Genomic DNA, 24,103 nt, shown 5'->3' on the forward strand with positions numbered 1-24,103 from the left:
CCCTGTAATTTTTTCCCCCATATTTCTGCAACCAGGATCGGCTCAAAGAGCCCGAGGCTGGTTATGCTTAGGAGGGGGGACCCCACGCATTTTTTTTAATGATTTCTCATTGTTTAATTTAAAAAAAAAAAAAATGAACCCCAGCACGGATCACACAGATCCGGCCGAGATTCATTGTAAAAAAAGTCGGCAGTGTTTTGCTAATCACTGCCGTAAAAAAAACAAAAAAAAAAACGAATGACATCGACATCGGAACAAAAGAAAAACCCGAATACGACAGCTTAGTAAATTAGTCGTAATCAATTCAAAAAGTTGCAGTTTTACACTTTCGATGTCATTCGTGATTGAACTTTTACCTTTTCCCGAAAATTACGAATGTTAGTAAATTTACCCCTTAGTGTCTACATCCTCCTAATAAGTCTAGCGGGATAGACTAACCAGAACATTTCCAATTTTTTTTTTCTTAATTAATTAATAAGAAATTGTTTTATACCTAATGTATTCTTGTTGAACATATTCACTTAACTTCACTGTTGTTGATACTTTATGGCAAAGAAATACTTGGTGAATTATGTGTGTATGGATACCAATATAACCTCACCAACTAATCTTGGTGTAATATGAGAGTGTGGATTTTTTCTTAAATTATTAATTAATAAAAGTTACGTTTTAATAATGTCATATAAACAAATAAATACAAGAGGGTACCCACACAAGAGTCTTCTGCAAGCCTATTTTCACCTTTATTTTTACAACAGCACCCATGTAGTTTTACAAGACAGGGTCAGTGTACTTTTATTTTAACAACAGCACCCCTGTATTTTTACAGCATACAAGAAAGGGCCAGTGTACTTTTATTTTAACAACAGCACCACTGTATTTTTACAGCATATAGGACCAGTGTGCTCTTATTTTAACCACAGTACCCCTGTATTTTTACAGCATACAGGACCAGTGTACTTTTATTTTAACAACAGCACCCCTGTATTTTTATAGTATACAGGACCAATGTACTTTTTTTTAACAACAGCACCCCTGTAATTTTACAGCATACAGGGCCAGTGTACTTTTATTTAACAACAGCACCCCTGTATTTTTACAGCATACAGGACCAGTGTACTTTTAATTTAACAACAGCACTCTTGTATTTTTACAGCATACAGGACCAGTGTACTTTTATTTTAATAACAGCACCCCTGTATTTTTTGCAGCATACAGGACCAATGCACTTTTATTTTAACAGCACACCTGAATTTTTACAGCATAGAAGACAGGGCCAGTGTACATTTATTTTCACTGCACCCCTGAATTTTTACTGCATACAATACGGGGTCAGTGTACATTTATTTTAACAACAGCACCCCTGAAATTCTACAGCATACAAGACAGGGCCAGTGTACATTTATTTTCACTGCACCCTGAATTTTTACAGCATACAAGACAGGGCCAGTGTACATTTATTTTCACTGCACTCCTTATTTTTTACACTATGCAAGACAGGGCCAGCGTGCATTTATTTTAACAACAGCACACCTGAATTTTAGAGCATGCAAGACAAGGCCAGTGTACATGTATTTTAACAACAGCACCCCTGACATGTTACAGCATACAAGACAGGGCCAGTGTTCGTTTATATTCACTGCACCCCTGAATTTTTACTGCATACAATACAGGGCCAGTGCACATTTATTTTAACAGCAGCACCCCTGACATTTTACAGCATACAAGACAGGGCCAGTGTACATTTATTTTCACTGTGTCCCTGATTTTTTACAGCATACAAGACAGGGCCAGTGTGCATCTATTTTAACAATAGCACACCTGAATTTTTACAGCATACAAGACAGGGCCACTGTACATTTATTTTTACTGCACTCCTGAATTTTTACAGCAACATCCATGTACAGCTGCATCACCACTAATGGCATATGAAACACCAGTGACAGCCAGGACAGCACCCCTAACATCACAAGGACACCACATTGACAGGACAGCACCCCTAGAGAGCACACACTGACCCCACCTGATGCCACCACCCACAGAGAAATGTCTGTTTCCCTCACTCTCCAAGTCCGGAGTGAAAATGGCAGCGACGCGGAGCTGTTTATATGGGATTCAAAACCCGAGAGAATCTGACGGTAGGATGATGATGTTTTGCCTCGTTCTGGTTTCCAAGTCTGTCAGGCAGTCCTGAGCTGTACTCAGTTCCCAGCTTGAAACGTGAAGTTCGGGGGGTTTTCATCTCTAATATATATGCCGCATACAGCACATGGATAAAAATTTACCTCTCTCCTATTAGTAGGCACACTTGTTGCAGAAGTCTAACATTGGTTGCATTTTCATTACTTGCTCTTTAATTAATGAACTCCAGCAGTACATTGGCTGGAAAAATAACTGGAGCAACGTGACAGTTCTGGTTGTTTAGAATTACCACTTTGTCCCTGTGTGATGGTGCTGCATTGTAGGCACTACACAATCTCAGTGATTTTGAGGGAAAAACCCCAATTTAGATCTTTAAGTTTTAATAATAGGGGTGGGCCATAAATAGGAAGTGGTTATATATGATTTTGTACTAGTGTCAAAATGTTACTAATTGTCTATATTTAGATTACAGTGGATGGACATGATATACGTTCACTCAATGTCAAGTGGCTAAGAGATAATATTGGAGTGGTTAGTCAAGAACCTGTCTTATTTGGAACAACCATTGGTGAAAATATTCGCTATGGAAGAGATGGAGTAACTGAAGAAGAAATTGAGCAGGCAGCCAGAGAAGCTAATGCATATGAATTTATATCAAAGTTTCCTGATGTAAGTATTTTTGTTCATATAGTGTGCCACACGCCAATGAGCAGGTTCCGTCTAACCCCGTATGCACAAACAGTGGGTTCCCTAGTATCATAGCATGACACCCTAGTTTCAGAAACTACATGCTCAGGTTATAAAAGATGACAACTGTCACCCCCATTAGCTGTGTGCAACAAAAGTTTACACCTAGGGCCTGATTCAGAAGTGGATGCTTTAGCAGATTTGGCCACATTTGCATCTGGCTTTTACACTAATACCACTACAGAGTCCTCTATTGTACAAGTGTGCATATGAATGTGCAAGGACAGAGACGCCCACGTTGTGTCTATCCGCATTGCATTGATGTCTGGTGCATAAAGACATAAACGTTGGTTGCACCATTGAAATTTGCACCAAAGGTGCACTTTTTCTGTATGAACTCCTATGTGCGCGGCTGATCTTCTTTGTATGCAGCCTCTTTCAGCAATATTCCCATAACACACCCACTATTTTATTTATTTATTAACAGTTTTTTATATATCGCAGCAAATTCTATTGCACTGTACACAATTAGAAGACAAAACTGGGTAAAAACAACAGTCATAGAGGTAGGAGGGCCCTGCTCGCAAGCTTACAATCTATGGGGAAATAGGCATTAATACACAAGGATAGGAGCTGTCTATTGCATATTTGTCCACCAGATTGCAAAGGTTATTGGTGGGCTGCATGATATCACATCCCAGCAGTGATGAACCAGGGTCAGGAGGAAGGGAGAGTGATAAATTAAATATATGGGGGACATGTGTGGACTGTACTGTGGGGATATAATTGGAAAAGAAAGCAGTGAAAATTATGTGAGTGGTTCTGGAATATGATAAGCTTGTCTGTGAGTTTTCACGTAATGCTTGAAGGTTTGAAGACTCAGGGCTGGCGACAGGGGGGTCAAAGGGGAGAACTGGCAGGGATGTAAGCTGTCTTGTCCAAATACGGCACCAAGCTGGAGGTGGTGTGGCTGCAGCATCAGAGTGACAGGAGCCTCTCACACAGAGTGACTGTGTGCACGCTCTCCCGATTCCTGCTCTGTTACAGGCAGTTATGGGACATGGCAGCAGCTCCACTGGCCAGGATTCCTGTGCCCCGCACCGGCCTCCGCTAGTTTGGTCTGGTGTGCGGTGCTCAGGTCTGGGAAGTGCAGCACAGGTGAGTCTCTCTCCTGGGTAAGAGTGGATTGGTGACGGGATACAGGACTTTGGGAGCCGGGAATGCAGCATGGAGTCACTGGAGAAAGACAGACTGTCAGTTGTGTGGGAGGAAGGAGAGAGGCAGATGCATAATATATATATATATATATATATATATATATACAGGTTGAGTATCCCTTATCCAAAATGCTTGGGACCAGAGGAATTTTGGATATGAGATTTTTCCGTATTTTGGAATAATTGCATACCATAATGAGATATCATGGTGATGGGACCCAAGTCTAAGCACAGAATGCATTGATGTTTCATATACACCTTATACACACAGCCTGAATGTCATTTTAGCCAATATTTTTTATAACTTTGTGCATTAAACAAAGTTTGTCTACATTCACACAATTCATTTATGTTTCATATATACCTTATACACACAGCCTGAAGGTCATTTAATACAATATTTCTCTGACGTCCTAGTGGATGCTGGGAACTCCGAAAGGACCATGGGGAATAGCGGCTCCGCAGGAGACTGGGCACAACTAAAGAAAGCTTTAGGTCACCTGGTGTGCACTGGCTCCTCCCACTATAACCCTCCTCCAAGCCTCAGTTAGATTTTTGTGCCCGGCCGAGGCTGGATGCACACTAGGGGCTCTCCTGAGCTTCTAGAAAGAAAGTATATATATTAGTTTTTTTATTTTACAGTGAGACCTGCTGGCAACAGGCTCACTGCACCGAGGGACTAAGGGGAGAAGAAGCGAACCTACCTGCTTGCAGCTAGCTTGGGCTTCTTAGGCTACTGGACACCATTAGCTCCAGAGGGATCGACCGCATGGAACTGGCCTTGGTGTTCGGTCCCGGAGCCGCGCTGCCGTCCCCCTTACAGAGCCAGAAGCAAGAAGAGGTCCGGAAAATCGGCGGCAGAAGACATCTGTCTTCACCAAGGTAGCGCACAGCACTGCAGCTGTGCGCCATTGCTCCTCATACACACTTCACACTCCGGTCACTGAGGGTGCAGGGCGCTGGGGGGGGGGGAGGGGGCGCCTTGAGAAGCAATAAAAAAAACACCTTGGCTGGCAAAACAATCACAATATATAGCCCCAGAGGCTATATATGTGATAAATACCCCTGCCAGAATCCATAAAAGGGGCGGGGCTATCTCCCTCAGCACACTGGCGCCATTTTCTCTTCACAGTGCAGCTGGAAGAAAGCTCCCCAGGCTCTCCCCTGTAGTTTTCAGGCTCAAAGGGTTAAAAAGAGAGGGGGGGCACTAGATTTAGGCGCAATATTGTATACACAAGCAGCTATTGGGGAAAATTCACTCAGTTATAGTGTTAATCCCCACATTATATAGCACTCTGGTGTGTGCTGGCATACTCTCTCTCTGTCTCCCCAAAGGGCTTTGTGGGGTCCTGTCCTCGGTCAGAGCATTCCCTGTGTGTGTGCGGTGTGTTGGTACGGCTGTGTCGACATGTTTGATGAGGAGGCTTATGTGGTGACGGAGCAGATGCCGATAAATGTGATGTCGCCCCCTGTGGGGCCGACACCAGAGTGGATGGATAGGTGGACGGTATGAACCGACAGTGTCAACTCCGTACATAAAAGACTGGTTGACGTAACAGCTGTGGGACAGCCGGCTTCTCAGCCCACGCCTGCTCAGGCGTCTCAAAGGCCATCAGGGGCTCAAAAACGCCCGCTCCCTCAGATGGCAGACACAGATGTCGACACGGAGTCTGACTCCAGTGTAGACAAGGTTGAGACATATACACATTATCCACTAGGAACATCCGTGTCTTGATCCCGGCAATAAAAAATGTGTTACACATTTCTGACATTAACCCAAGTACCTCTAAAAATGGGTTTTATGTTTGGGGAGAAAAAGCAGGCAGTGTTTTGTTCCCCCATCAGATGAATGAATGAAGTGTGTGAAAAGCGTGGGTTCCCCCGATAAGAAACTGGTAATTTCTAAAAAGTTTCCTGAAGGCGTACCCTTTCCCGCCAGAGGATAAGTTACGCTGGGAGATATCCCCTAGGGTGGATAAGGCGCTCACACGGTTGTTAAAAAAGGTGGCACTGCCGTCTTAAGAACGGCCACTTTGAAGGTACCTGTTGATAAAAAGCAGGAGGCTATCCTGAAGTATGTATTTACACACTCAGGTACTAGACTGAGACCTGCAGATCGTGCTGCTGCAGCGTGGTCGGTGACCCTGTCAAACATACTAGTTTGCTAACATGAGAACATATTAAAGACGTTGTCTTATATATGAGGGATGCACAGAGGGATATTTTGCCGGCTGGCATCCAAAATGAATGTAATGTTCATTCTGTCAGGAGGATATTAGAGACCTGTCACTGGACAGGTGATGCTGACTTTAAAAGGCGCATAGAGATTCTGCCTTATAAGGGTGAGGAATTATTTGGGGATGGTCTCTGGGACCTCGTATCCACAGCAACAGCTGGGAAGAAATTTTTTTACCTCAGGTTTCCTCACAGGCTAAGAAAGCACTGTATTATCAGGTACAGTCCTTTCGGCTTCAGAAAAGCAAGCGGGTCAAAGGCGCTTCCTTTCTGCACAGAGACAAGGGAAGAGGGAAAAAGCTGCACCAGTCAGCCAGTTCCTAGAATCAAAATTCTTCTCCCGCTTCCTCTGAGTCCACAGCATGACGCGGGGGCTCCACAGGTGTAGCCAGGTACGGTGGGGAGCCGCCTCAAAAAAAAAAAAAAATCAGCGATCAGTGGGCTCGCTCACAGGTGGATCTCTGTTTCATTCAAGTAGTATTTCAGAGGTACAAGCTGGAATTCGAGATGTCTCCCCCACGCCGTTTCCTCAAATCTGCCTTGCCGACAACTCCCTCAGGCAGGTAGGCTGTGCTAGAGGCAATTAACAAGCTGTATTCGCAGCAGGTAATACTCAAGATGCCCCTACTTCAACAAGGACGGGGTTACCATTCCACACTGTTTGGGGTACCGAAACAGCATGGTTCGGTGAGACCCATTTTAAATTTTAAATCCTTGAACACATATATAAAAAAAATTCAAGTTCAAGATGGAATCGCTCAGGGCGGTTATTGCAAGCCTGGACGAGGGGGATTACATGGTATCCCTGGACATCAAGGATGCTTGCCTGCATGTCCCCATTTACCATCCTCACCAGGAGTACCTCAGATTTGTGGTACAGGAGTGCCATTACCAATTCCAGACGCTGCCGTTTGGACTCTCCACGGCACCGAGGGTATTTACCAAGGTTATGGCGGAAATGATGATACTGTTATGCACACCAGTGCCTGCCGGAAAGTACTGGTGTCAGAACTGTTATGCACTCCAGTGTCTGCAGGAATGTACTGGTGTTTGAACTGTTATGCAAAACAAATGGACTCACAGACAAACTGGGGAATATGACATAACGTACACAGAAGGTGATAGGGTAACAAAATACACACAAAGTGAACAGAGAAGCCCAGAGGCTAAGGAACTGGGTATCTCCCTTGTATTAGAACTGCTCAGATAGAAAAAGCAAGATTTTGTGTTTTAATACGTAGAGAACCCGAAATGCTGTTGCTAAGGGCAACAGCAAAACCCTAAAGGGTTACCAACGGGTGTGGCAGTAAACTCCTTGGTCAGAGATGGAATGATAGACACAAGGAGAGTCTCCACAATCTTATTTCTCACTTGCAGTGCACAGGTTTTAGCTTACTGCCACTAAACTGACCCCTGACACCTAGCACAGTGAGACAGGATTAGACAGGCAAGTCTTAGAATACAGCCGCAAACTTGCTAAGTTCACAGAGTAGTAACAGAACCCCAGCAAGCTAAACTACTGACTCCAGTCTTACTGATAGGTCTGGATTGGCAGAGTGTAATACCAAATCCCCAGGCCTATTTGCAGTAAGCAACAAACAAATACAAAGCTACACAGTACTGGCTAACTTTCATGAACTGACTAACCAACAAAGATTCAGCAGCATCTGCTTACTCTGAAAAGAGGCCTTATAAAGCAGGTGCTGTCCACGCCCCACTCAGACCTCACAGACTGTGAGCACAAAAACCAGCACCGGATCCCCTGCCGTGCACAGAGCCTATAACCACTGCACAGGAAAAGACCCGAACCGGAGTATCAGCTGCGCTCAGGTTACTCCACTAGCACTTGTCTCCCGGTTGCCATGAGGACGTGGCAGCACAGGGCAGGAGACCCTAACAGTACCCCCCCTCTGACGAGGGGTCAAAGAAAATTACCACCGGGTTTATCGGGGAACTGCGAGAAGAAAGAGCGTATCAGTCTGGGGGCATGAAGATCACAACTGCGCACCCACGACCGCTCCTCCGGGCCATACCCCTTCCAGTGCACCAAAAATGACAGCCGACCCTGAACCACCTTGGAGTCAAGAATCCTTTCAACAACAAACTCCCTCTGGCCACGTATCAGAAGAGGGGAAGGTCTTCCACTGGAAGAAGGATTACTAATCGCCCGTTTTAAAAGGGAACAATGAAATGTTTTATTGATACCCAAAGAACGGGGCAGATCTAACTAAAATGCCACCGGATTGATAACCCTGGTGATCTTATAAGGGCCGATGAACCGGGGGCCTAACTTATGAGATGGCTGTCTCAACTTCAAATTCTTGGTAGACAACCAGACGAAGTCTCCTAATTTGAAGCTGCAGGGTCTTTTCCGCTTATCAAAAACCCTTTTGGTCACTAATGACACAGACACAAGGGCTTTCTTCACTTTCCGCCAAATACCTCTAAGGACCGAAACCACAGAGGAACCACCAGGCGTGGAGTCCAGGGGGTCAAAAGAATTGGCCTTAGGATGATGCCCATACACACAAAGGAAGGGAGAGATCCCTGTAGCAGAGTGAGCCGCGTTGTTATAGGCAAACTCCGCCATGGACAGATGAGCAACCCAGTCAGTCTGACACTTGGAGACATAACACCTGAGGAACTGCTCCAAGGACTGGTTCACCCTTTCAGTCTGCCCATTAGACTGCGGATGGTAGCCTGATGACAAGCTGACAGAAATCTGGAGATCGGAACAAAATGCCCTCCAGAATTTGGCCACAAACTGGGATCCGCGGTCAGAGACCACATCAAGTGGCAACCCGTGGAGACGCACAACATGCAGCATAAATAATTCAGACAGGCGTCTGGCTGATGGCAGCCCAACCAGTGGAACGAAGTGCGCCATCTTCAAAAACCTGTCAACGACAACCCAGATGGCTGTCATCCCCGAGGATTTGGGCAAGTCCACCACAAAATCCATTGAAATGTGGGTCCATGGCTTAGATGGAATAGAGAGTGGATGTAATGGGCCAACAGGAACCCCTCTAGGAGTCTTATTTCGGGCACAGATGTCACATGCCCGAACCCACTGATCCACATCCTTAGCCACCGAGGGCCACCACACCGGCCTAGATAGCAACTCCCGAGTTCTGGCAATACCCGGGTGATCTGCCGACTTCTTGGCATGGAATTCCAGGAACACTCGCTGTCTTAACCTAGGAGGCACAAACAAAAGACCTACCGGAAGGTCTGGAGGAGCCTGCTCCTGTGCTCTAAGGACTAATGATAAGAGGTCCTGAGTAATGCCCACTTTAATACATGATGGGGAAACAATGGGCAACGGCTCCTCGGTGGTCTCCTGGATTGGAGCAAAACTCTGCGAGAGCGCATCAGCCTTGATGTTTTTTGACCCAGGGCGATATGTTATCAAAAAATTAAAGCGAGCAAAAAACAAAGCCCATCGTGCCTGCCTGGCATTGAGACGCTTCGCTGACTCTAAATATGCCAGATTCTTATGGTCAGTGAGAATTGAGACCACAAACTTAGCCCCCTCAAGCCAGTGTCTCCACTCCTCGAGTGCATCCTTAATAGCCAACAATTCCCGGTTACCCACGTCATAATTCATCTTGGCAGGCGAAAATTTACGGGAAAAGTAAGCACAGGGATGAAGGCGATTATCAGACACTCCCATCTGAGAAAGCACTGCCCCAATACCCATCTCAGAGGCATCCACCTCCACCACAAAAGGAAGCTCTGGATCTGGGTGTCGCAGCACCTTGGCCGAAACAAATGCCCTTTTGAGACGGGCAAAAGCCGCTTTAGCCTCACAAGACCAGTGAGCAACATCCGCCCCTTTCTTAGTGAGTGCCACCAAGGGCGCCACTATAGACGAAAATCCAGCGATAAATCGTCTATAAAAATTCGCAAAGCCCAGGAAACGCTGAAGCGCCTTCAAACTAGTGGGCTGCACCCAATCCAGGACTGCCTGTACCTTGGAACCCTCCATTTGGAATCCTTCTGGGGAGATAATATATCCTAGAAATGCGATTTGCTGAACTTCAAATTCGCACTTCTCCAGCTTCGCCCCAAGCCGGTGGTCTCTGAGTTTCTGGAGGACTAAGCGTACATGCTTCCGATGTTCCTCCAGGGAATGGGAGAAGATTAGGATGTCATCTAAGTATACAACTAAGAATCTATCCAAATATTCCCTGAGCACATCATTCATGAAATCCTGGAAGACTGCCGGGGCATTACAGAGCCCAAAAGGCATCACCAAATATTCATAATGCCCTGAGTGGGTATTAAAGGCAGTCTTCCATTCATCCCCCTCTCTTATTCGGATTAGATTGTACGCACCGCGTAGGTCAATCTTAGAAAAAATGGTGGCAGTACGAAGCTGGTCAAACAAGACCGAAATGAGAGGCAGTGGGTATGAGTTTTTAATCGTGATACGGTTCAATTCCCTGAAGTCGATGCAGGGTCGCAACGAACCGTCCTTTTTACCCACGAAGAAGAACCCCGACCCAACTGGAGACTGTGAAGGTCTGATAAATCCCTTAGCCAAGTTCTCCTGAATGTACTCTGCCATAGCCTGAGTCTCAGGACGTGACAGCGAGTACAACCTGCTCTTGGGAAGCTTAGCATTTGGCAACAAATCAATGGCACAGTCATAGGGGCGATGGGGAGGTAGTACCTCCTGCAACTTTTTTGGAGAACACGTCCGCAAATTCTGCATAACACCCTGGCAATCCTGGCAAACTTAGCTGCGAGAGCCTGACTGGAAGGCTCAAGCAACTCCTGAAACAATCAGTACCCCAACTAAGAATCTCCCCAGAGACCCAGTCAAATTGAGGATTGTGGGCCCTTAACCAGGGTAACCCCAACACCAATGGGGCAAAAGTACAGACAGTCACATAAAAGGACAATTTTTCAGAGTGTGTGGCTCCAATAAACAAAGAAATCTGGCTAGTGCAAGAGGTAATTTTACCTTGGGATAATGGTTCCCCCGTTTAACCCACAAATCTCAATTTCCGATGCCAAGGGTACTAAGGGAACAGAGTGTTTCAGGGCGAATTGGCGGTCCATAAAAACCCCGTCGGCCCCACTGTCCACAAAGGCCTCAGTCTTGACAGTTTGACCGAGGATCTTCAAGGTCACCGGAATGATAAAAGTCTTCTTGGGAAATTCTGACTTCTGGCCTGACAGGATATTTCCCATCACCCTCAGGCCCTGAAGTTTTCCGGCTTTTCTGGGCATGATACTACCACATGACCTTTATTCCCACAGTACAAACACAACCCCTGCTGTCTCCTCCGCGTCTTCTCACGCGAGGAGAGGCGGGTAGCCCCAATCTGCATAGGCTCCTCAGAAAATTCCTCAGAGTCTGAGGTTCCCTTGGGAAGGAAGGAAATCTCAGTCTCCCTTTCAAGCCTACGCTCTCTCAGCCGTCTATCCACCCGGATGGATAACTGCATGAGCTGATCCAAGCTATCAGGCAAGGGATATTGTACCAGTTGGTCCTTTATCTGGTTAGAAAGACCTCTTCGGTACTGGTGTCTCAGGGCTGGGTCATTCCACTGGGTATCATGGGCCAACCTCCGAAACTCCGTACAGTAAACCTCAACTGGCCTTCGCCCTTGCTTAAGGATCGAAATCTGAGCCTCGGCTGAGGCCGTCTTGTCAGGGTCATCATACAACATGCCCAGTGCCGTAAAAAAAACATCAACACTTTTAAACGACGGACAGTCAGGCTGCAACCCATATGCCCAGACCTGTGGGTCTCCTTGTAGCAAGGAAATCACTATGCCCACCCGCTGAATCTCCGACCCAGAAGACTGAGGCCTAAGCCGGAAGTATAGCTTGCAGCTCTCCTTGAAACAAAAGAACTGCGAGCGATCTCCAGAAAAACGATCCGGGAGATTTACTTTCGGCTCCTTAACCCCTGCAGGTGCTGCTGCTGCGGGAGCTCCGCCAGAAGCCTGGGAGGTGTGCATTTTAATGGACAAATCATTAAATTGTCGAGTCAGGACCTGCACCTGATCGACCACCTGTTGCAACGTATTTTGAGGGGTATGCTCCATATTCCCACAAAATTTCAACAGGAGTATTGGGCTGCTGAATATGTTATGCACACCAGTGCCTGCAGGAAAGTACTGGTGTCAGAACTGTTATGCACTCCAGTGTCTGCAGGAATGTACTGGTGTTTGAACTGTTATGCAAAACAAATGGACTCACAGACAAACTGGGGAATATGACATAACGTACACAGAAGGTGATAGGGTAACAAAATACACACAAAGTGAACAGAGAAGCCCAGAGGCTAAGGAACTGGGTATCTCCCTTGTATTAGAACTGCTCAGATAGAAAAAGCAAGATGTTGTGTTTTAATACGTAGAGAACCCGAAATGCTGTTGCTAAGGGCAACAGCAAAACCCTAAAGGGTTACCAACGGGTGTGGCAGTAAACTCCTTGGTCAGAGATGGAATGATAGACACAAGGAGAGTCTCCACAATCCTATTTCTCACTTGCAGTGCACAGGTTTTAGCTTACTGCCACTAAACTGACCCCTGACACCTAGCACAGTGAGACAGGATTAGACAGGCAAGTCTTAGAATACAGCCACAAACTTGCTAAGTTCACAGAGTAGTAACAGAACCCCAGCAAGCTAAACGACTGACTCCAGTCTTACTGCTAGGTCTGGATTGGCAGAGTGTAATACCAAATCCCCAGGCCTATTTGCAGTAAGCAACAAACAAATACAAAGCTACACAGTACTGGCTAACTTTCATGAACTGACTAACCAACAAAGATTCAGCAGCATCTGCTTACTCTGAAAAGAGGCCTTATAAAGCAGGTGCTGTCCACGCCCCACTCAGACCTCACAGACTGTGAGCACAAAAACCAGCACCGGATCCCCTGCCGTGCACAGAGCCTATAACCACTGCACAGCAAAAGACCCGAACCGGAGTATCAGCTGCGCTCAGGTTACTCCACTAGCACTTGTCTCCCGGTTGCCATGACGACGTGGCAGCACAGGGCAGGAGACCCTAACAGATACTCCTTCGAAAAAAGGGAGTTTTAATTATCCCGTACTTGGACGATCTCCTAATAAAGGCACGATCCAAGGAACAATTGTTGGTGGGAGTAGCACTATCTCAGGAAGTGCTGCGCCAGCACGGCTGGATTCTGAATATCCCAAAGTCACAGCTGGTTCCGACGACACGTCTAATGTTCCTGGGGATGATTCTGGACACAGTCCAGAAAAAAGTGTTTCTCCCGGAGGAGAAAGCCAGGGAGTTGTCTTCGCTAGTCAGAGACCTCCTAAAACCAAAACAGGTATCAGTGCATCATTGCACGCGGGTCCTGGGAAAGATGGTAGCTTCTTACGAAGCAATTCCTTACGGCAGGTTCCATGCCAGAATCTTTCAGTGGGACCTGTTGGACAAGTGGTCCGGATCGCATCTTCAGATGCATCGCTTGATAACCCTGTCCCCAAGAACCAGGGTGTCTCTTCTGTGGTGGCTGCACAGTGCTCATCTTCTGGAGAGCCGCAGATTCGGCCACAGGACTGGGTCTTGGTGACCACGGATGCCAGCCTACGAGGCTGGGGGGCAGTCACAAAGGGAAGAAACTTCCAAGGGCTATGGTCAAGTCAGGAGACTTCCCTTCACATAAATATTCTGGAACTAAGGGCCATTTACAATGCCCTAAGTCAAGCAAAATCCCTGCTCCTACACCAGCCGGTGCTGATCCAGTCAGACAACATCACGGCAGTCGCCCATTTGAATCGACAGGGCGGCACAAGAAGCAGGATGGCAATGGCAGAAGCCACAAGAATTCTCAGATGGGCGGAAAATCATGTACTAGCACTGTCAGCAGTGTTCATCCCGGGAGTGGACAACTGGGAAGCAGACTTTCTCAGCAGGCACGACCTCCACCCGGGAGAGTGGGGACTTCATCCAGAAGTCTTCCAAATGATTGTAAATCAGTGGGGTCGTCCACAGGTGGACATGATGGCGTCCCGCCTAAACAAAAAACTGGAGAGGTATTGCGCCAGGTCAAGAGACCCTCAGGCGATAGCTGTGGACGCTCTAGTGACCCCGTGGGTGTACCAGTCAGTTTATGTGTTCCCTCCTCTACCTCTCATACCAAAGGTACTGAGAATAATAAGAAAGCGAGGAGTAAACACAATTCTCGTGGTTCCGGATTGGCCAAGAAGAGCGTGGTACCCGGAACTTCAAGAGATGATCTCAGAGGACCCGTGGCCTCTGCCGCTCAGACAAGACCTGCTACAGCAGGGGCCCTGTCTGTTCCAAGACTTACCGCGGCTGCGTTTGACGGCATGGCGGTTGAACGCCGGATCCTGAAGGAAAAGGGCATTCCGGAGGAAGTCATTCCTACGCTTATTAAAGCTAGGAAAGAGGTTACAGCAAATCATTATCACCGCATATGGCGGAAGTATGTTGCATGGTGTGAGGCCGAAAAGGCCCCAACAGAGGAATTTCAACTAGGTCGATTTCTGCATTTCCTGCAAGCAGGAGTTAATATGGACCTAAAACTGGGCTCCATTAAGGTACAGATCTCGGCTCTGTCAATTTTCTTTCAAAAAGAACTAGCTTCAGTACCTGAAGTTCAGACATTTGTTAAAGGAGTACTGCATATTCAGCCCCCGTTTGTGCCCCCTGTGGCACCTTGGGATCTCAACGTGGTGTTGAGTTTCTTAAAATCACATTGGTTTGAGCCACTAAAAACCGTGGATCTGAAATATCTCACGTGGAAGGTGGTCATGCTATTGGCCTTGGCTTCTGCCAGGCGAGTATCAGAATTGGCGACTTTGTCTTGTAAAAGCCCTTATCTGATTTTCCATATGGATAGGGCAGAATTGAGGACTCGTCCCCAGTTTCTCCCTAAGGTGGTGTCGGCGTTTCACCTGAACCAGCCTATTGTGGTGCCTGCGGCTACTAGGGACTTGGAGGATTCCAAGTTGCTTGACGTGGTCAGGGCCCTGAAAATATATGTTTCTAGGACGGCTAGAGTCAGAAAATCTGACTCGCTGTTTATCCTATATGCACCCAACAAGCTGGGTGCTCCTGCTTCTAAGCAGACTATTGCTCGTTGGATTTGTAATACAATTAAGCTTGCACATTCTGTGGCAGGCCTGCCACAGCAAAAATCTGTCAATGCCCATTCCACAAGGAAGGTGGGCTCATCTTGGGCGGCTGCCCGAGGGGTCTCAGCTTTACAACTTTGCCGAGCAGCTACTTGGTCAGGGGCAAACACGTTTGCAAAATTCTACAAATTTGATACCCTGGCTGAGGAGGACCTGGAGTTCTCTCATTCGGTGCTGCAGAGTCATCCGCACTCTCCCGCCCGTTTGGGAGCTTTGGTATAATCCCCATGGTCCTTTCGGAGTTCCCAGCATCCACTAGGACGTCAGAGAAAATAAGAATTTACTCACCAGTAATTCTATTTCTCGTAGTCCGTAGTGGATGCTGGGCGCCCATCCCAAGTGCGGTTTATCTGCAATACTTGTACATAGTTATTGTTAACTAAATCGGGTTATTGTTGAGCCATCTGTTGAGAGGCTCAGTTGTTTCATACTGTTAACTGGGTATAATATCACGAGTTATACGGTGTGATTGGTGTGGCTGGTATGAGTCTTACCCGGGATTCAAAATCCTTCCTTATTGTGTACGCTCGTCCGGGCACAGTGTCCTAACTGAGGCTTGGAGGAGGGTCATAGTGGGAGGAGCCAGTGCACACCAGGTAGTCATAAATCTTTCTAGAGTCCCCAGCCTCCTTCGGAGCCCGCTATTCCCCATGGTCCTTACGGAGTTCCCAGCATCCACTAGGGACTACGAGAAATAGAATTACCGGTGAGTAAATTCTTATTATAAATATTTATTTAAGACTTTGCAATATTAGATAGCAGCCTCACCACAATTATAAGGCTATTATTGACAAGGTTCCCAAATTAATCTACACTATAACAACCCATAGCAGAACTATTTCAAGATATAGAAGAGAGCCTTGCCAGAACTTTCAGATCTTCCACGCCACTTGCATGCATTGTCATTGGTGAGTGGTAGCCGCATCTGTGACTTTCTCTTTAACTGGGTTTTCTTCATTTCTGCAGATACGAAGAAGCAGGTTCCCTTGCTGAGGCATTACTTGCAAGGGACTCCATGCCTCTCTGTTACTTAAGGTTATATCTATCAATCATTGTTTTGATAACCATGCAGAAATTATGCTTTTAGTTTCATACAGATGTATGTAATGGCTAACACAGGAGATCTCACAATATTCTTCTAAATTACCTAAGTACCATTGTCAGATTGTGTTTGGGCTGTGTCCCCGGAGGGGGCGCTAGTGGGTCAGTGGAGGTAGATGGGAGAAAACGAGGAGGCTGGATAACGTTCCTGCGCATGAGCGCAATGGTATTTTATTTGGCAGATGATATAATACAGAATGGTAGCAGAAACAATAATAACAGATGAATAAAGTCAATCACTCAGTATGATAACTGAAAGTCTATGGCAATGGATGACAGATGACTTGAGAAAATAATATCCGGTAATATATAAACAGAGGAACAAGTGCTTGTGAAATGGTTCTGGTTTGGAAACCAGTGCAGGTTTTAAAACAGGAAACTTAGGCAGCAAGGTGTAGAATGGCAAACCTGAGCAGAGGCAGGAGTCTGACTTCACAGTGCAGGTGATGAGGCACTGGCAGCAGCAAGCTGTATCACAGGTGGAGGAATGAAACACACCTGGAGTCAGTCTTCAACTGCAGGCTGAAGCACACAAGGTGGTGATGAGTGTGAAGCCTTGTTTGCAGGTTGCAGGTATTGCTGGGCCTTGAAGTTCCACGGAGCTGTGCAGAGTAACCAGGAGTACAAGTTCTTAACCAGAGAACCAGGAACACAGGAGGAACAGGAACAGATCCTTTCACATGGGTCGCTGGAGTGACACAAAGTCCAGGATGCCTGCAGACTGATCCTGCAGTCTCTTATGTACCCCATGGTGCACAGGGATTGGATGAGTGAAGGAAAGTGGGTGCGGCCAAGCACCGGATTGGCCGCAGTATACTGGCTGTTTACAGACTGTCATGGCGGCGCCCACGCTGCGGCCTAGCAGGGACGCGGCGCGCTACATGCCCGCTGTCTCAGGAGTGTTCCCAGGCCCTTGATGATGTCCCATGGCAGGGGCATAGGTGACAGGTGACCGCAGGGAGCCAGGACGGAGTCCGCAGCGGCGGACGGATGTCAGCTTGGTAAGTCGATTCCTGACAGTACCCCCTCCTTTAGGGGTGGACACCGAACACCCACGTGGTTTGGAGGGATGAGTGCTGTGGAAGACACGGACCAACCTAGGAGCATGGACATCGGACGAATTCACCCAACTTCTCTCCTCTGGGCCATAACCGGACCAATCGACCAGGTACTGGAGACGTCCATACCGACAACGGGAGTCCAGAATTTTGTTGATCTCGAATTCCACGCCCCGCTGAGTTCGAACCTTGGGACCTACTGGAAGAGTATTCTGAAAGCGGTTTAGGACTAGAGGTCTGAGGAGAGAAATATGAAAAGCGTTAGGTATACGAAGGGAAGATGGTAACTTTAATTTATAGGCCACTGGGTTGATGACTCTTTCGACAGGGTAAGGACCAATGAAGCGTGGTGCAAACTTCATGGATGGGACCCTGAGACGGAGGTTACGGGTTGATAGCCAAACCTTGTCCCCAGGTTTCAAATGGGGAACCGCACGTCTCTTGCGGTCGGCAAAGACCTTGTACCGACTGGAGGCCTTTTTGAGGGAAACGTGAATTTTTCTCCAAATAGATGAAAACTGAGTCAGAGCAGTAGTGGCAGCAGGAACATCCATATGAGGGAGTTCTTGGAAATCAGGTACACGGGGATGTTGCCCATATACTGCAAAGAATGGTGTCGTTTCAGTGGCAGTATGGTATCGAAAGTTGTGGGCAAACTCGGCCCATGGGAGCAGATCGAACCAGTCATCCTGGGAAGATGAAACATATAATCTTAAGAAAGTCTCAAGTTCTTGATTGACCCTCTCTGTCTGCCCATTCGTCTGAGGATGGTATGAAGATGAAAACTTCAGTTTGACCTGCATGGCAGAACAGAGGGCCCTCCAAAACCTCGCTACAAACTGTACCCCCCGGTCAGATATTATTTCAGAGGGTAAACCATGTAAGCGGAAAATCTCCCGTAGGAAGATTTGGGCAAGTTTTGGGGCAGAAGGGAGACCCTGGAGAGGAACAAAATGAGCCATCTTGGTGAATCTGTCCACTACAACCCAAATGGTATTATGTCCTTGAGAAGGAGGAAGGTCGGTGATAAAATCCATGGACAGGTGTGACCAGGGACGACTAGGGATAGACAGTGGTTGTAACTGACCTGCTGGAGACTGACGAGGAGTCTTGTGCTGCACACATTTAGGACAGGATGCCACGAAATCCTGGATGTCCATTTTCATCTTTGGCCACCAATATGTAGCAGAAAGGAACTTGAAGGTCTTCAGGACCCCAGGATGACCAGTGAACTTGGATTGATGGGCCCAAGATAGCAACTTGGGACGGAGATCTGGGGAAACAAAAGTCTTACCAGGAGGAGGAGCTGGGGAGACTTGAGATGCAGCGAAAACCACGGGACTCAGGATGGAATGTGGCACTGAGTCAGATGTTCCTTCTTCAGATTCCATGGATCGGGATAACGCGTCGGCTTTCACATTCTGCGAACCTGGGCGGAAATGAAGCTTGAAATTAAAACGTGAGAAAAACATAGCCCACCTGGACTGGCGAGGGTTAAGGCACTGAGCTGCCTTTAAATATAGCAGGTTTTTATGATCCGTGTAGATATTAAACGGATGTTTGGCCCCTTCTAGGAGATATCTCCATTCCTCGAGAGCCAGCTTGATCGCCAGTAGTTCTTGATCTCCCACGGAGTAGTTAGCTTCTGCAGGAAGAAACTTTCGAGAATAAAATCCACAAGGGTGGACTTTCCCATCGGATCCCTTCTGGGAGAGAACAGCTCCAACCCCAACTGTAGAGGCATCTACCTCCAACTCGAATGGTCTGTTGACATCTGGCTGAGACAGCACTGGAGCAGACATAAAGGCTAGCTTGATCTTCTGGAAGGCTGCCAAGGCTTCTTCTGACCAGTTGGAATGGTCTGCCCCTTTCCGAGTCAGGTTGGTAATAGGAGCGATGAGAGTGGAGAATCCTCGAATAAATTTTCTATAGTAGTTGGCGAAACCCAGGAATCGCTGGATAGACTTGAGAGAGTTTGGAATGGACCAATTGGCAATAGCTTCCAATTTTGTCGGGTCCATCTGAAGATCCGATCCGGAAATTATATAACCCAGGAAGGGTATAGAGGGAACTTCAAAGGTGCATTTAGATAGTTTCCCGTAGAGCCGGTTCTCACGAAGACGTCGGAGAACTTCACAAACTTGTAGACGATGAGATGGAAGGTCTTGGGAGAAGATAAGGATATCATCTAAGTAAACAACGAGGTACTTATACAGGACATCACGAAAGATTTCGTTCACAAAGTGTTGGAACACTGCTGGAGCATTACTCAACCCAAATGGCATTACCAGGTATTCATAATGGCCATCTCGAGTGTTGAAAGCTGTCTTCCACTCGTCACCACTCCGGATTCTGATGAGATTATAGGCACCGCGGAGATCTAACTTGGTGAAGATGCGGGCTCCTTTAACTCTGTCAAATAATTCGGTAATGAGTGGTAATGGATAACTATTCTTGATGGTAATGTCATTGAGACCCCGATAGTCAATGCATGGACGCAGTCCTCCATCCTTCTTTTTAACAAAGAAGAAACCTGCACCAGCGGGAGATGATGACGGACGGATGAATCCCTTCTGAAGATTCTCTCTGATGTAATTACTCATCGCCTCAGTTTCAGGAACAGACAACGGGTAGGTGCGCCCCCTAGGTGGCTTCTTGCCAGGAAGGAGATCGATGGGACAATCCCATTCCCTATGGGGCGGCAGGATATCAGCAGCCTTTTCACAGAAGACGTCTGAGAAGTCTTGATAAGCTGCTGGGAGACTTGACTGTGTCTTTACTTCGGTAGACTTAATGGGACACACTTGGGCTAAGCAGGATTGATGACAATGTGAACCCCATGAGGTAAGCTGCAACGTTGACCAGTCAAACTGTGGATTATGTAGCTGGAGCCAGGGCATGCCCAAGACAATCTCCTGGGTGGCTTGAGGGATGACCAGGAACTTGATCAGTTCAGAATGGAGAAATCCAACTCCCAGAACCACTGGAACAGTTTGATGAGAAATGTTCCCCTTGGAGATTCGACTACCATCCACAGCAGTAATGTAAACTGGACAAGAAAGTTCACAGGTAGATAGGCAAAATTTATTTACCGCAGCTTGGGTGATAAAGTTTCCTGCAGCACCGCAGTCCACTAATGCTGACGCAGACTGGAGCCCAACTGGAGTCTCTAGCGTCACTGGAAGAATGAGGTCTTGTTGAGAAGGAGCTTGACTGAAAGATCCTAACTTGACTCCTCCTTTACAAGTCAGGATCTGGCGTTTCCCGAACGCACCGTGCAGGAGTTAATCTGATGGCCCGCAGCAGCACAGTATAGGCAGAGTCTCTCCCGTATTCTTCTTGCCCGCTCTTCAGGAGTTAGGCGGGACCTATTTATCTGCATAGGCTCGTCAGAAGAGGGAGACTGGAACTGTACAGAAGGTATGAACCTTGATCTGCGTGGCTCACTCCGAGCGCGTTCATTATTGCGTTCGCGGATGCGAGAGTCCAACTTAATGCACAGGGAGATCAGATCAGACAGTTGAACAGGAATGTCACGGGTCGCCAGTTCATCCTTGATCCGATCCGAGAGTCCGTGCCAGAAAGCTGCTACCAGAGCTTGGTTGTTCCACTGAATCTCTGCAGCCAACGTCTGGAACTGGATGACATATTGTCCCATGCTTCGAGCACCTTGACGAAGTTGGATCAGGTCTGCCGAAGCTGATGTTGCACGACCAGGCTCGTCAAAGATCCGTCTGAAGGTCGACACGAAGTCTGTGTAGTTGTTAATCAGAGGGTCAGCACATTCCCACAGAGGAGACACCCAACTCAGAGCAGATCCAGAGAGTAAGGAGATGATGTAGGCAACCTTGGATCTTGGCGTGGGGAAATTATGTGGCAATAACTCAAACTGTATTTCACATTGGTTGAGAAACCCGCGACATAACTTAGGACTGCCATCATACTTGCTCGGCACGGGCAGGTGCAGACGTGACACTGGAGCTGATGCAGCCGGCATAGAAGAACTCACAGCACTGGCAGGTGCTGGAGTAGCAGGAACAGTAGGAGAGAGTACACTAGGCAGGGATTGCTGTAGTGTATCTAATCGGGAGGACATCCCTTGCAGGAATTGAAGCATCTGCTGCTGCGCAACCTCTTGACCATCCAGACGGGAGACCAGATTTTGCAAGGCCTCTGACCCCACACTCCGTCCACCATCCGAGTCCATCGATCCTGGACTTACTGTCAGATTGTGTTTGGGCTGTGTCCCCGGAGGGGGCGCTAGTGGGTCAGTGGAGGTAGATGGGAGAAAACGAGGAGGCTGGATAACGTTCCTGCGCATGAGCGCAATGGTATTTTATTTGGCAGATGATATAATACAGAATGGTAGCAGAAACAATAATAACAGATGAATAAAGTCAATCACTCAGTATGATAACTGAAAGTCTATGGCAATGGATGACAGATGACTTGAGAAAATAATATCCGGTAATATATAAACAGAGGAACAAGTGCTTGTGAAATGGTTCTGGTTTGGAAACCAGTGCAGGTTTTAAAACAGGAAACTTAGGCAGCAAGGTGTAGAATGGCAAACCTGAGCAGAGGCAGGAGTCTGACTTCACAGTGCAGGTGATGAGGCACTGGCAGCAGCAAGCTGTATCACAGGTGGAGGAATGAAACACACCTGGAGTCAGTCTTCAACTGCAGGCTGAAGCACACAAGGTGGTGATGAGTGTGAAGCCTTGTTTGCAGGTTGCAGGTATTGCTGGGCCTTGAAGTTCCACGGAGCTGTGCAGAGTAACCAGGAGTACAAGTTCTTAACCAGAGAACCAGGAACACAGGAGGAACAGGAACAGATCCTTTCACATGGGTCGCTGGAGTGACACAAAGTCCAGGATGCCTGCAGACTGATCCTGCAGTCTCTTATGTACCCCATGGTGCACAGGGATTGGATGAGTGAAGGAAAGTGGGTGCGGCCAAGCACCGGATTGGCCGCAGTATACTGGCTGTTTACAGACTGTCATGGCGGCGCCCACGCTGCGGCCTAGCAGGGACGCGGCGCGCTACATGCCCGCTGTCTCAGGAGTGTTCCCAGGCCCTTGATGATGTCCCATGGCAGGGGCATAGGTGACAGGTGACCGCAGGGAGCCAGGACGGAGTCCGCAGCGGCGGACGGATGTCAGCTTGGTAAGTCGATTCCTGACAACCATGAGATGATCATCAAAAAACTTCTAAGCACATATAAACATACATATAAAGATGTATGTAATATATGTGTTGGCAGTGTATTCAGGATTGTCAGTGGCACTGTATATCACAGCTGCCATACAGAACCTGGGACTCGGCATTAAAATTCACTCTCCTAAGCCCGCACCGAGACTCTTATAGGCTAGATTCACAGGAGTATGGGGGTGGGTTTAGGAGAGTGAAGCCTAATGCTGAGTTCCTGTTTCTGAATGGCGCTTATGATACATGCACCACTGCCAATCCCATATTATATATATATATTACATACGTATTCACATGCATGTTTATATGTGCTTAGGGCCCCCCCCCCCCCTGCACTAGGTAGTCAGCGCTGCAGCCCAGGTTGTACAGGTGTTTATCTTGCAAAGTTATATAGGAACACACCAGCAGATAACTCAAACTATGAACATCCCAGTTACTTAACCAATGTTGTTAGCTTTTTGACAGATAACAGGTACAACCATATTCACTGTTAGATGTACTCTAGTGATGGAGTGGAGCTTCAGCGGAGTGGTGTGCTCCCACAACAGTGAGTATTTATGGGTAGTGGGAAGCAGTGCAGGATGCTGGAACAGCTGTTTTTTCCAGCAGGTAATAGCAGGCCTCTACAGGGACCTGTGTCACACTCTTCACAATAACGGCAAAATGGCCCCTGCACATGCTCAGTGGAGTTAATGGTTGTCATCTTGGGCTAGTTTATTAAGCATCCATGGAGAACAGGAAGACTAGAGTATGTGCAGTAGCACACTCCTCTTTCAACACCCCCTAACTACAAACATCTCCATGTTACTCAAACATTTAATATCACATTTTTTGTAGTGAACTGTAAAACAAATCGGATTACACACATGAAAAGGATTCAATATATAATATTACTTAAGCTTGGCCTTCTTGAAAGATACATTTGTAAAACTTCCTTACTGACAGCATGTGCCACAACAACAGTATCTCGACTCACAAATTTGTGAATGTATTACTGTCAATATCATGATTCTTGATGCTTTTTTTAAGATCTGGTCAGGATCCTGGTATTCAGAATCCCAGCAGATGGAATACCAATGCTGGAATCCCGACACTGCTTGTAATACTGGCGCCGGGATCCCAACATAAATTGCAATGCTGGAAGGTTAGTGTTAGGCACCATTAGGTAGGGTCAGGGTTAGGCTTTGAGGCCTTAGGGTCAGGCTACAAGTAAGGAGGGCTAGGGAGGGTAAGGATTAAGGTTAGCATACTTACTTAGTGGGTGTCGGGATTCTGAGCATCAGGATGTTGTTGATATTCTGACT

At 47.1% G+C, this 24,103-nt stretch overlaps 1 protein-coding gene across 1 annotated transcript in view; it reads left to right on the forward strand.

The window, feature by feature from the left end:
- Positions 1-24,103, forward strand: part of LOC134927385 (ATP-dependent translocase ABCB1-like) — a 943,310-nt gene that overhangs the window by 257,234 nt on the left and 661,973 nt on the right. Inside the window, exon 9 of the mRNA XM_063921755.1 lies at positions 2,608-2,811. Within this exon, the coding sequence (XP_063777825.1) occupies positions 2,608-2,811 (204 nt within the window). The remainder of the gene's footprint in view (positions 1-2,607; positions 2,812-24,103) is intronic.

The sequence above is a fragment of the Pseudophryne corroboree genome, chromosome 5 (genome assembly GCF_028390025.1).
Source record: "Pseudophryne corroboree isolate aPseCor3 chromosome 5, aPseCor3.hap2, whole genome shotgun sequence".
Classification (NCBI taxonomy): domain Eukaryota; kingdom Metazoa; phylum Chordata; class Amphibia; order Anura; family Myobatrachidae; genus Pseudophryne; species Pseudophryne corroboree.